General features: G+C 41.7%; 2 protein-coding genes across 2 annotated transcripts; one reads left to right on the top strand and one right to left on the bottom strand.

Moving 5' to 3' along the window:
• Window positions 1–121: 121 nt before the first annotated feature.
• Window positions 122–4,817, top strand: LOC118385098 (phospholipase A and acyltransferase 3-like). The gene is made up of 4 exons (XM_035771953.2): window positions 122–3,002; window positions 3,180–3,276; window positions 3,539–3,807; window positions 4,478–4,817. Exons 1-4 carry the CDS (start codon window positions 2,949–2,951, stop codon window positions 4,589–4,591), a joined length of 534 nt encoding a protein of 177 aa, XP_035627846.1. The 5' UTR covers window positions 122–2,948; the 3' UTR covers window positions 4,592–4,817.
• Window positions 4,818–6,814: 1,997 nt separating this feature from the next.
• LOC118385094 (zinc finger protein-like 1) lies at window positions 6,815–11,960 on the bottom strand. Its single transcript, XM_035771946.2, has 8 exons — window positions 11,643–11,960; window positions 11,257–11,373; window positions 11,036–11,147; window positions 10,736–10,929; window positions 10,400–10,475; window positions 9,983–10,189; window positions 9,630–9,753; window positions 6,815–9,421 (listed from the first exon to the last, which is right to left on the bottom strand). Exons 2-8 carry the CDS (start codon window positions 11,356–11,358, stop codon window positions 9,235–9,237), a joined length of 1,002 nt encoding a protein of 333 aa, XP_035627839.1. The 5' UTR covers window positions 11,359–11,373; window positions 11,643–11,960; the 3' UTR covers window positions 6,815–9,234.
• Between the last annotated feature and the right edge of the window lie 1,383 nt (window positions 11,961–13,343).

Here is a 13,343-nt window from a genome sequence, read left to right as displayed (position 1 = left end):
TAAACATGGTGCTTTCTGTTAACCGTTGCTAAGCGTTTCGATCTTGAATGCGCTCCGCATTGCCGCGAGTCATTCAATGATTGGTCAGTTCATTTTGACGAGAGAGGCGCGTGTGCATAGCAAAGGTGCGTTAAACACTTTGGGGGTTTGGAACGTTCAGATATAAATATACTATGTAGAACAGGAAGCACGTCGGATCTATTCGTTCATGTAATTTCTATTTGCAACGTTCGGTAACGTTTGGCGACTGAAAGTAGCCAGTAGTCCATCCCAAATTAATGGAAAAGATGGGTATGGTACTGTCTAAAATTAAATGAGAAAGATGCCACGTGGCATGGACTCAACATTAGACTATTTCTGAAGTTTGCTATTATAGAAAGCAGGAAAGCAAAGGCTGACTTTTTCAAACAGAAATGTGCATCCTCTAGCTCTAACTCCAAAAAGTTTTGGGACACTGTAAAGACCACGGAGAACAAGAGCACCTCCTCCCAGCTGCCCACTGCACTGAGGTTAGGTAACACTGTCACCAACGATAAATCCATGGTAATTGAGAATTTCAATTTCTACGACTGGCCATGCTTTCCTCCTGACTACCCCAACCTCGGCCAACAGTTCCGCACCCCCCACAGCTACTTGCCCAAGCCTCCCCAGCTTCTCATTCACCAAAATCCAGATAGCAGATGTTCTGAAAGAGCTGTAAAACCATTACCTGTGCAAATCAGCTGGGCTAGACAATCTGGACCCTCTCTTTCTAAAGAGAGACCCCTATTACCAGTCTGTTCAACCTCTCTTTCGTATCGTCCGAGATCCCTAAAGATTGGAAAGCTGCCGCGGTCATCCCCCTCTTCAAAGGGGGTGACGCTCGACCCAAACTGTTATAGACCTATATCCATCCTGCCCTGCCTTTCTAAAGTATTCTTAAGCCAAGTTAATAAATAGATCACTGACCATTTTGAATCTCACTGTACCTTCTCCGCTGTGCAATCCGGTTTCCAAGCTGGTAACGGGAGCACCTCAGCCACGCTCAAGGTACTAAACGATATCATAACCGCCATTGATAAAAGATTGTACTGTGCAGCCGTCTTCATTGACCTGGCCAAGGCTTTCGACTCTGTCAATCACCGTATTCTTATCGGCAGACTCAACAGCCTTGGTTTCTCAAATGACTGCCTCGCCTGGTTCACCAGCTACTTCTCAGACAGATTTCAGTGTGTCAAATCGGAGGGCCTGTTGTCCGGACCTCTGGCAGTCTCTATGGGGGTACCACAGGGTTCAATTCTCGAGCCGACTCTTTTCTCTGAATATATCAACGATGTCGCTCTTACTGCGGGTGATTCCCTGATCCACCTATACGCAGACGACACCATTCTGTATACATCTGGCCCTTCTTTGGACACTGTGTTAACAAACCTCCAAACGAGCTTCAATGCCATACAACACTCCTTCCGTGGCCTCCAACTCCTCTTGAACACTAATAAAACTAAATACATGCTTTTCAACCGTTCGCTGCCCGCACCTGCCCATCTGTAAATAGCCCATCCAATCTACCTACCTCATCCCCATATTGTTTTTATGTACTTTTCTGCTCTTTTGCACATCAGTATTTCTACTTGCACATCATCATTTGCACATCTATCACTCCGGTGTTAATTTGCTAAATTGTAATTACTTCGCTACTATGGCCTATTTATTGCCTTACCTCCTCATGCATTTGCACACATTGTATATATACTTTAAAAAAGGTTTTATTCTATTGTGCTATTGACGCTTGTTTATGCCATGTGTAACTCTGTGTTGTTGTTTGTGTCGCACTGCTTTGCTTTATCTTGGCCAGGTTGCAGTTGTAAATGAGAACTTGTTCTCAACTAGCCTACCTGGTTTAAATAAAGGTGAAATATATTATATATTTTTTTAAAGATTGTTGTATCATGGCATTTTATTATGGTTAATTGAATTCCTATTGGATAGCCATTAGCAACATTATGAGCACACATTGTATAGAAAGGCTTTCAAGTATAAAACCCATTGTGAGTATAGGCTTCCGAGTGGCACAGCGGTCTAAGGCACTGCATCTCAATGCTAAAGGTGTCATTACAGACCCTGTTTTGATTCCAGGCTGTATTACAACCGTCCGTGATTGGGAGTCTCATAGGACTCCCATAGGCGCACAATTGGCCAAGAGTTGTCTGGGTTAGTGTTTGGCCGAGGTAGGCCATCATTGTAAATAATCATTTGTTCTTAAGTGACTTGCCTAGTTAAATAAAGGTTAAAGAAAAAATTAAGTTGAACTATAGTTGATTTAACTGTATTTGCTTTCCAAATTCAGGTCTGAACATTCAGGTCTGAACATTTTAAATACTAATTTTAAAAATCTTATTGTTGTGAATTTATATGTACATTTGTCATTTGCATTGCAGCGCTTAAATCGTTGCAGCTTCCCTCTTGCCTGGTATGGATTGTTGTTACTTTTTATGATCACTTTATAAACAATCCATAACAGGCAAGAAGAAAGTTTCATAAAAGAAGCCGACCATAAACACACCAGACATGTTACATCATTTCAATGCCAAACCTGGTCTAACAGTGGAAACGGTTGGTCCCAAGAAAGCACCAATCACTCATTTCCATTAGACAGTTACATAGATTATCTCATTGGCAAAGGAAACTCTAGTTGAAAGCCATCCATATTTTGAGAGGTCAGCTCTGCATATTTTGAGAGGTCCGCTCAACACAACTCACAAGTGCTACTCCAACAGTCAGAGATCAAGGTTTACTACCCAAAATAGACTGTGAAAATCCAATTAATGGCTTGATCCACTGTAGCCTAAGCAACACACGCTTTAGGTTAGCATGTCTGTTTTAATCAACAGAGGAGCATATTGCAAGTATGAACTTTTTTCACATGCTGGATAAGTACAGTATAAGCAAGAACAAATCAAAACCTGGATATGTTATGTTTTTGTCACAATCTTATCAAAAGGAATGACATTGTCCCAATAATGGTAAGTCAGTAACACCGTGCAGTGTATTTGACTTGATGACAGACCTGCTTTGGTATTTTTGTTGTGTTTGTGGGGTAATCTTCATCAAATACTGAATTAACATTGAATATAGACTTGTTTACTAATTGCCAGTTGTAATGTAAAAATCTGATATTGTGTTGTCAATATCAAACAAAGCCTCAACCTGGGGACCTGATTGAGATATTCCGGGGGACCTATCAGCACTGGGCCTTGTATGTTGGAGAAGGCTACATCGTCCACCTCTGTCCCCCCAGTAAGTACAATTTGGTCCTGATCTTTAATACTGGATGTCATGGCACAGAGAAGCCTATAAAGTACATGTATAAGGGATTCATGGACCTAGAAAAAATATTCTTATGATTATGTTAATAAAATCGTATATATACTCTATCAGAAAAACATAGTACACATCACTGATCTGATTCTGATACCCTCCTAAGATTTTCCTTTCTGCTCTTTCCTCCACTCTCACGTGCCCCTGCCTCACCCCACTGATCCTACCTCCCCTACCTAAGCTGAGGCAGCTGGGGCTGGTGCCTACAGCCTAGTGTCTGTGTTGTGTGACACAGCCGTTGTGACCAAGGAGAGCCTGGAGGAGATAGTGGGGAAGGACAGGTTCCTTGTCAACAACCTGCTGGATGGCAAACACAAACCCCGGAGTGTTTATGACATACTGAGGGATGCCCGCAGCCTGCTGGGCCTGGAGATGCCTTACTGCATCCTGAGGGGAAACTGTGAACACTTTGTCACAGAGCTGAGATATGGGAAGGGAGAGTCCCGGCAGGTGTGTGTGCTGACAATCATGATATCCTTCTAAGGATATCATGACATATCCTGTGATGTTGGTAAAGCAATACTTTTGGTCTATGCCTTGGTTTATTGTTTCTGCCAGTTGCCAAGCTGGACTAATGGGCTCCCGAGTGGCACAGCGGTCTAAGGCACTGCATCTCAGTGCAAGAGGTGTCACTACAGACACCCTGCTTTGAATCCAGGCTGTATCACAACCGGCAGTGATTGGGAGTCCCATAGAGAGGCGCACAATTGGCCCAGCATCGTCCGGGTTTGGCCGGTGTAAGGCTGTCATTGTAAATAAGAATTTGTTCTTAACCGACTTGCCTGGTTAAATAAAAATGTATTCAGTTTAGGAACAGTTGACCTGACCAAGGAGACTAGTCAGATAATCAGACACTACCTTGTAAAATAGAAAGGAGATGCATGTTACATATTAAAGCCCACATGGCTGCATTTAGACAGGCAGCCCAATTCTGATATTTTCTCCACTAATCACATCAGATATTTACCCATCAGAGCTGATCTATTAATGGGGAAAAAAATTCAGAATCATTCTGTTTTAGGACATGAGGTCTCTATTTGCATATGAAAACAAGTTTATTTGGGGATAGGTGTTTCTCATCGGTTAGTGGTTACTGTTATGATCTATTCTCTTTTTGCAGGTATATTATGCTCTGGGCCTAGGTGTTAGAGCAGTGGCGATTGGCATGAAGGCCCTGAATGCAGCGTCAAACATCTCTTGTGTGAAGTCAAAACAAAAGAGGATACTCCTTTGAACCTTCGAGTCACCTTCCTCCGTCTACCTCTGGGGTGAATGCAGAGACAGCGGAATTTTTTTTTTGACAGGGGGTATAATTCCAGACATTTGGTAGGCTATTTGTAAGTCAATTAGTCTAAAATTAGACACATGCATTTTCTTTTCTGCCCTTCGCCTACTAGTTGCCCCCTAGGTGAGGGTTTCCCAAAATTGGTCCTGGGGCCTCCCCTGGGTGCACATTTTTTTTTTTTTTTTTTGGGGGCACCAGGACCACATTTGGGAAACCCTGCTCACCAGGATAATGTCATAAATTAGGAAAACTACAGCTTTTCAGAACAATAAGGAGATTGAGTGCCTATCCTGTTGTCCTACGTATTGTTACAGACAGTGCGTAGGCCTAAATATGTGGTGTGATTCCATGCATGATTGTTGACAGATTGTACATGATGGATTTCTTAATGTTTGTTTTATTGACACATGAAATGGTAGCTTTTTGTCTAATCACATTAAACTGTATGATGGTGAATCAAATGTCATTTTCATTCTTCTGATTGGTGAGTCTTCAATTTTGTTAATTAAAAACTACACCCTTGGTATGACTACAGTACATATTTCTAATTTAGAGGACCCTTCACTACACACATTATAGCCGATGATGTGGATGTGGATTAAGGCAACCCCCCACACCTCTCTGATTCAGAGGGGTTGGGTTAAATGCAGAAGACACATTTCAATTGAATGCATTCAGTTGTACAACTGACTAGGTATCCCCCTTTCCATACCCAGAGCCTTCTATTTATTTGTAAATAGGCTTGTGTTCATTACAATGAAAAGTTTCAAGACAAAACATTTTATTTTGGTCCAATATTTAGAATCTTGGTTCTTGATGTTTCTGTGATGTCATAGCTGGAGAATATGAACATTCTATTACCTTCAGACAGTTCCACACTTCATCACAGTAGGTGTGCTGACAAATTACAAGTTGGGACAATTTTATTCAGTCCAAGAATCTGTATCATTGTGCAAGTGTCGGTCTAAGTCTCTCAAGAGTGGGCCACCAGTAGTTTGTGACATGGCAGAAAGTGTTGACCTCTTCGAGAATGTAAACTATGTTCCGTTTCTCCTTTTACACACAAATCAATTCACACATACATAAATAGTAAATGTCTTACAATCTGCTGGACAAAGACAATGCTTTACAAATATAATCATATAATGAATGATATGTATGATATTTATCTTGGATCCAGTTACTCATTATCCTTATTTTATATTCAATTACAGAAAATGCTTGTTCTCATCTCATCCATTTTGTGAGCAGGGCAACACCTCCGCTTTGATGGCATGGCTGTTTTCCCTGTCTGTGTCAAAGAGAGGGCTGTACACAACCATGTCGCTGCTCCTCTGCATCTTTCAGCTAGGCCTACTGGTCGCTGATGTCATCCTGCACTTTGTTATCAAGGACAACAGCTTTCCAAGCCAGCACCACACAGAAGCCATACTGGTGGCTACTTCTCATTTGATAATTATCATTGATAGAGGTTATATGAAAATTGAGATATTTTGTCTGGGTATTGATATCAGGTTGATATTAAGACAATCCCTGATATATATTTTTTACTCAGTTGTTTCAGGTGGTGAGTTTCTACTGGTCACTGATGGGCTCAGTGTATTCACTCCAAGCAGGAAATCGCAAGATGGGCTTCATTGCCCTACTGTCAGTCTGTGAGTCAATCAATGTCTGCATGGTCATCACTCCTAATTTTAGAGATACAGAGCTTATTTGTTTTGCATGCCCCAGTTACTGTTTGACATGAGCGCTTTCATTTCTCTTTTTTCTAGTTTTTAACTTGGTCATTTTCATCACTCGCTTCTGTTATGAGTTACTTATGATCCAGTACAGAAGAGAGCAGTTCTGAGAACAATAAATTAAATCACCTTAACCTCAGGAAACAGAGACCACTTGCAAGAGTCATCGTTATTTCTCAGAGGTGTTGCCATGTGAAAATTATCAGTATGACACGATATAAGGCCTACAAGTGTGTGTTCATAGATAAATGAAGTATTTACAGATATTTTAATTGAGAAATATGTGATTAGTATAGAAAAACATAATGGGTGTTTTTTTTTGTATGTCTGCTTTTATCAAAAGCATGTATTCCTCAAAAACTACATATTGTTACACTGACAGAATTGCCTTCTGCAGAGTAAGCATCAGCAAGAGAGATGTTTGTTCCTCAAATCATTTAACGTGTTTAATGTCACTTGGGGAAAAGTGCAGAGATATATAATAACAGCAGACTGATATAGGTGGTGTAGAATTTGATTTCAATACAGAAATGTGACTTCTCAAACATATATACAGTGCATTCGGAAAGTATTCAGACCCCTTGTCTTTTTCCACATTATAGCCTTATTCTGAAATTGGTTAAATAAAAACAATTCCTCAATCTACACACAATATCCCATAATGACAAAGCCTAAACCATTTTTAGAATTTTTTGCTAATTTATTAAAAGATATAAAACAAATAACTTATTTACACAAGTATTCAGACCTTTCAATGAGACTCGAAATTGAGCTCAGGTGCATCCTGTTTCCATTGATCATCCTTGAGATGTTTCTACAACTTGAATGGAGTCCACCTGTGGTAAATTAAATTGATTGGACATGATTTAGAAAGGCACACACCGGTCTATATAAGGTCCCACAGTTAACAGTGCACGTCAGAGCAAAAACCAAGCAATGAGGTTGAAGGAATTGTCCGTAAAGCTCCGAGACAGAATTGTGTCGAGGCACAGATCTGGGGAAGGGTACCAAAAAAGTTCTGCAGCATTGAAGGTACCCAAGAACAGTGGCCTCCCTCATTCTTAATTGGAAGAAGTTTGGAACCACCAAGATTCTTACCAGAGCTGGCCGCCCGGCCAAACTGAACAATCAGGGGAGAAGGACCTTGGTCAGAGAGGTGACCAAGAACCCAATGACCACTCTGACGGAGCTCCTCTTTGGATATGGGAGAACATTCCAGAAGGACTACCATCTCTGCAGCCCTCCACCAATCAGGCCTTTATGATAGAGTGGCCAGAAGGAAGCCACTCCTCAGTAAAAAAAAAAGCACATGGCAGCCCGCTTGGAGTTTGTCAAAAATGAACCTAAAGGGTTCTCAGACCATGAGAAATAAGATTCTCTGGTCTGACGAAACCATGATTGAACTCTTTGGCCTGAATGCCAAGAGCCACAACTGGAGGAAACCTGGCACCATCCCTACGGTGAAGCATGGTGGTGGCAACATAATTTTGAGAGGCAGGGACTTGGAGACTCGTCAGGATCTAGGGAAAGATGAACGGAGAAAAGTACAGAGAGATCCTTGATGAAAACCTCAGACTGGGGTGACTGTTCACATTCCAACAGGACAACGACCCAAAGCACACAGCCAAGACAATGCATGACTGGCTTTGGGACAAGTCTCTGAATATCCTTGAGTGGCCCAGCCAGAACCCAGACCGATATGAAACATCTCTGGAGAGACCTGAAACTAGCTATGCAGCAACCCCCCCATCCAACCAGGAAAGAGCTTGAGAGGACCTGCAGAGATGAATGGAAGAAACTCCCCAAATACAGGTGTGCCAAGCTTGTACCCAAGAAGACTCAAGGCTGTAATCAATGCCAGTGGCCCTTCAAACTACAGCGTAAAGGGTCTGAATACATATGTACATTTGATATTAGTTTATTTGTAATACATTTGCTAAAATGTCTAAAAACCTGTTTTGGCTTTGTCATTATGGGGTATTGTGTGTAGATTGAAGAAAAAAACAACTTTAATCCTTTTAAAATAAGTCTAACATAAGTTAAGGGGTCTGAATACTGTCCGAATGCACTGTACTTATTTTAGAGGTCCCATCAACACACCTTTCATAACACTTCAAACTCAGGAGAAAGTAGATCACTCTATCAAAGTGTCTGAGCACAGGGCACTTGTGGATTTAAGACTGCATGTGCCATTTTAATGCTAAACCAAGACCAATGTCCAATGGGTTAACCACTACTTGAATATCCTCACAGTATCTGTTGTACATTTTGTTTATCCACAAAATATGAACGTATATTGCATACAGAATTTGAGAATTGGTTAAACATTTATTCCAGTTCAACACAAAACACACTATCATCTCATTAAATTTCTATATTTACAGACTCATTTAAATCACCATACAATGTAGTATGTGAATGTCAGGCGTAGCATTCTTCCAATTCAACACAAACATCACTCTGTCAATGAACTTGAACAACTTACTGACACCCCCTTCAAAAATACCTGTTTTAGCAGATGTTGCAAAAAGCCATGTGTCATAGAATACAGTATTTCTGTGGTGAAAATCTGTTTTCCCCCATCACCATTCATTCCAACATTGCAATCTCATTTGATGTGGAGTGGGTCAAAATATATAAATTCATTGTACATATTGCTCTAAAAGCAACTGCCTATCCCAAAGAAGGGTGTAAGGTTGCCATCATTTCCAGGACAAAATGCACCATCCCATCCTCTTTTCTTTCATGTCTGAGAGAGAGAGAGAGAAGGTAGCTCTCTGCCTTTACTGGTCCCACCATCTTAGATGGCCTATATCGGCCCTATGTTCAACACTCACTAGGACTTGGAGCTGGTCAGTTGTTGCCCACTCGGATGTTGGGGTTTAGTAGGGGGTCTAAGTTGGGGTCGGAGTCGGCTGAAGCACGGCCCAGTTTAGCCATAATGATGATCAAGGTAAAGAATCCCAGAACTCCAACCAGAAGGAGCATGAAGACCCTCTGCTTCCAGGACAGGCCTGTCCTCTTGGAACCTGCCCGGTTTCTGAGAACACAAATTCAGTTACATTTTCAGAGTTAAGAGAAATTGGAAAAAGGACTCGACCTTTGTAGACAGAGTAATATATAATCGGATCTATAAAATGTAAGTCAAATACGGTTGTCCATATGTAAGGAGGTTTGCTAGGAAAGATGTACTTGCTGTGTAATAACAAAATGAAGCAAAACTTTAAATAACTAGTAACATTACTGACTTGAGAATCCGTGCAAACCAGCTGAGTGCTGGTCGTCGCCGGTACTTGTCGTCATCAAAGTCGATCTGTGTCACAGAGCTGTGTCCGGAGTCCCTAGTGTCATAGATCTTCCTTGGGGATGATGCTGGAAGCAATAATTCACATTAAATGAATACACCAAATATATGAGGATACAGCATACATTATACACTACGTGAGGAATGTCAGATGTGTCATCAAAAATGTCAGGAACTAGGATTAGAGTTGAGGCTAAGGATTGGATTAACGTATGGCATGACAACACTGTGTGTGGCTGGTTATGGTTAGGATTAAGATAGCTTCTCTAAACCTGGGTACCATTCATAGTCCTTTACCTGCGTGTAGGGTGATGGTGTCACTGGTGGTTGCAGTGATCATGTTGACCAAAGAGTGTTGTTCATGAGCCACCATCTCCCCTTTGTTGTGGAGACTTCCATGATCTTCCTGAACTGTGTTTGGAACTGGAGTAGGGGCGAGGCTAGGGTGTGGTTGGGAGGCGTAGGAGTCGGTGGGGTAAGCTTCAGTAGGCTCCAATGCTGGTGCTAGCAGAGTAGGGGAGAAGGGAAGGCAAATGTTACAGTAAACTCCCAGATTCAAACAAACATTTCCAACATTCAGTTGTCATGACACCCTGGATAAATAAAATAAAAACAGCTGATATATATTATTATGTATTGCAACATTCAATTGCAATACAGGCTCCCTTACTGTGGACCAATAAGGCAGTATCAACAGCAGAAACAATTACTTACCATCAAACGTGGACCAGTCGGCATAATCAGTGACATCCTGTGTGCTGTCTTGAATAGCTTTTACAGGTTCTTCAATCTTGCAGTGGAGAAACGATGTACCTGTTAGAGTTGAATTGTCACAGAACACCTATTTCATAATATTTGTGTCTTCTTTCTAAAAGAAACACTTGATTTATGGGGTCCTAAAAAGTGAATTATGTTTAAGCTCTGACATACAGTATTTTACACAAATATAATACACAACTGAATGTCAGCCAGCATTTGAACCAGTATCCCCCTTGTCACTATTCAATATCCCTGACTGCTAGTGTGACTCAGCCCACCCATATTCCTCACCAGAGGTAGGCCTAGTCCAGCTCTGGCCCAGTTGACTAAGGACAACTGTTCCCTCAGCATGTCAGCTATTGGGCTGGCCAGGTTGGAGGGGGGGAATACTGGACCCTGGCAGCTGGGGCACTGGTATCCTGCAGGAGCAGTGTGTAGGGGCAACCGGGCTGCCAGGTGATGAAGACAGGCCCAGTGGAATACATCTTGGATAGAGAAAGAGCAATGAACCAGAGGGTTTGAGCAAATTCCATACAGCAGTAATATCAAGCAACAGCAATAAGGATCTATCCTAGATGTTGACATTCTTACCATAGCAGACCAATCTGACAGTATCCTGGGAGATCAGTGGGTTATTACACAGTCGACAGTTAGGGTTGTAATCACTATCCTGAAGCCACTGGAGGTAGGACTGCACTATACACTTGGGATCAGACAGGTAGAGAAAATAGCTTAGTTTAGTGGCAAACAACTACTTTGTGGTCCATATTTAACATGACACATTGGGTACTTAGAGCTGCCCATCCACTGACCTTGTTGTGGTTGGAGACCAGGCAATGCTCACACACGTTCACCCGATGTTCAAAGCAGAACAAGTTGGTCACCTTCCTCTTAGGACACTTGCACAGACCCATGGTCTGTCTGTCGTGCTGTAGACAAGTGATCACCAAAACAAGCTTCAGCAACGACATAACTAGTTAACGTTATAGCTATTAACTAAGCAATAGTCTGATAACCAAGGCAAATTTACTCATGGTTCAAATGTAGTTTGATTATTACATATTGCATAGGTGCAAGACACTACTTGTACGTATTGAACATGTAGATAGATTGATAGTTAGAGCTAACGTTAACGAAGCTAATTCACAAGCATCAGATGCGTTCGGGTGGCTTTAGTTGTAAGTTAACTGAACCCTACCTGTCACAAAAGTTTTCTCCTCGATGATTTATCGTTTGAAGGAAAAGGTGTTACAAATAACTAAAGCTAGAAAATGCGAACGTTCTCAGAAGCGGACATTTTGCCACGTCTCTTCCGGCAGGCGCAGTATAATGATGTCATCTAAACGCGGAACATATAACGTAATGTTTAGAAAGGATCCAGCTTTTATTCAAATTAAAAGTCAAAAGTTATGTTTTTGTGCATCTTAGCTAACATTTTACCTAATTATCCTAACCGGCTACGTTAATTCTCCTAACCTGCTTCGAAAAATCAAATCTGACATTAAATTGACAAAAGGTGGAACCATTCTAGCCAGGGACCCACATTTTATACAAGCTGGTCCACGGGCAGGTTTTGCAGTTTGAACTTAGGTTGTCATGTTACGATTGGTTTGGAGAGAGCTGATCATCAATTCTATTTGATTTTACATTAGAAAGAAACGTTGGCTCACTTAATGGGCGTGTCAGCCTCACCCACATTAAATTTTGATTTATTTACTAATTCAATTCTAATCCAGCCTTTCAAAGCATTTCATGGCTACAGACGTGAGTGCCATGGTTCGGTAGTCATTTAGGCAGGTTACCTTAGTGTTCTTGGGCACAGGGACTATGGTGGTCTGTTTGAAACATGTTGGTATCACAGACTCAGTCAAGGAGAGGTTGAATATGTCAGTGAAGAAACTTGCCAGTTGGTGCGCATGCTCGGAGTACATGTGCTTTTAATCCGTCTGGCCCTGCGGCCTTGTGAATGTTGACCTGTTTAAAGGTCTTACTCACATCAGCTGCGGAGAGCATGATCACACAGTCGTCCGGAACAGCTGATGCTCTCATGCATGTTTCAGTGTTACTTGCCTCGAAGCGAGCATAGAAGTTATTTAGCTCATCTGGTAGGCTTGTGTCACTGGGCAGCTCTCAGCTGTGCTTCCCTTTGTAGTCTGTAATAGTTTGCAAGCCCTGCCTCATTCAACTCGCTTCTAATTCTAATACACTCGCGTCTTTATCATAGTTTATTTATTTAGATAGAATCACATATTTTTCATTAATTTAGTCTCTGTGCAGTGCCGAAGTAAAAAGTTCTGAAGAACACCTCCAAAAAGAAAGGCCAGGCTGTATCACAACCGGTCGTTATTGGGAGTACCATAGAGCGGCGCACAATTGGCCCAGCGTCATCCAGGTTTGGCCGGTGTAGGCCGTCATTGTAAATAAGAATTTGTTCTTAACTGACTTGTCGAGTTAAATTTAAAAAAATACATGTGATTTGGTAAGAATGCCCCTCTACCTGTGACTGGCAGAACAGGTGTTGTATGTTGAGGATGAGGGCTGCAGTAAATATCTCAGATAGGGGGGAGTGAGGCCTAAGACAGTTTTATAAATAAGCATCAAGCAGTGGGTCTTGCGACTGGTATACAGAGATGACCAGTTTACAGAGGAGTATAGAGTGCAGTGATGTGTCCTATAAGGAGCGTTGGTGGCAAATCTGATGGCCGAATGGAGAGCACCCTTACCTGCCAATCTATAAATTACGTCTCTGTAATCTAGCATAGGTAGGATAGTCATCTGAATCAGGGTTAGTTTGGCAGCTGGGGTGAAAGAGGAGCGATTATTATAGAGGAAACCAAGTCTAGATTTAACTTTAGCCTGCAGCTTTGATATGTGCTGAGAGAAGGACAGTGTACTGTCT

The sequence above is a fragment of the Oncorhynchus keta genome, chromosome 6 (genome assembly GCF_023373465.1).
Source record: "Oncorhynchus keta strain PuntledgeMale-10-30-2019 chromosome 6, Oket_V2, whole genome shotgun sequence".
NCBI classification, from domain to species: domain Eukaryota; kingdom Metazoa; phylum Chordata; class Actinopteri; order Salmoniformes; family Salmonidae; genus Oncorhynchus; species Oncorhynchus keta.
The sequence above is the reverse complement of the archived record's forward strand: the minus strand, read 5'-3'. Positions and strand labels throughout refer to the sequence as shown.

Coding starts and splice junctions, on each gene's coding strand:
- LOC118385098 (XM_035771953.2), top strand. CDS start 2,949: ATGTTATGTTTTTGTCACAATCTTATCAAAAGGAATGACATTGTCCCA. Junction 3,003..3,179: donor ATGACATTGTCCCAATAATG/GTAAGTCAGTAA, acceptor TATCAAACAAAG/CCTCAACCTGGGGACCTGAT. Junction 3,808..4,477: donor GGAAGGGAGAGTCCCGGCAG/GTGTGTGTGCTG, acceptor CTCTTTTTGCAG/GTATATTATGCTCTGGGCCT.
- LOC118385094 (XM_035771946.2), bottom strand. CDS start 11,358: ATGGGTCTGTGCAAGTGTCCTAAGAGGAAGGTGACCAACTTGTTCTGC. Junction 10,930..11,035: donor TGTCAGATTGGTCTGCTATG/GTAAGAATGTCA, acceptor TCTCTATCCAAG/ATGTATTCCACTGGGCCTGT. Junction 9,754..9,982: donor CACCATCACCCTACACGCAG/GTAAAGGACTAT, acceptor TATTGCTTCCAG/CATCATCCCCAAGGAAGATC.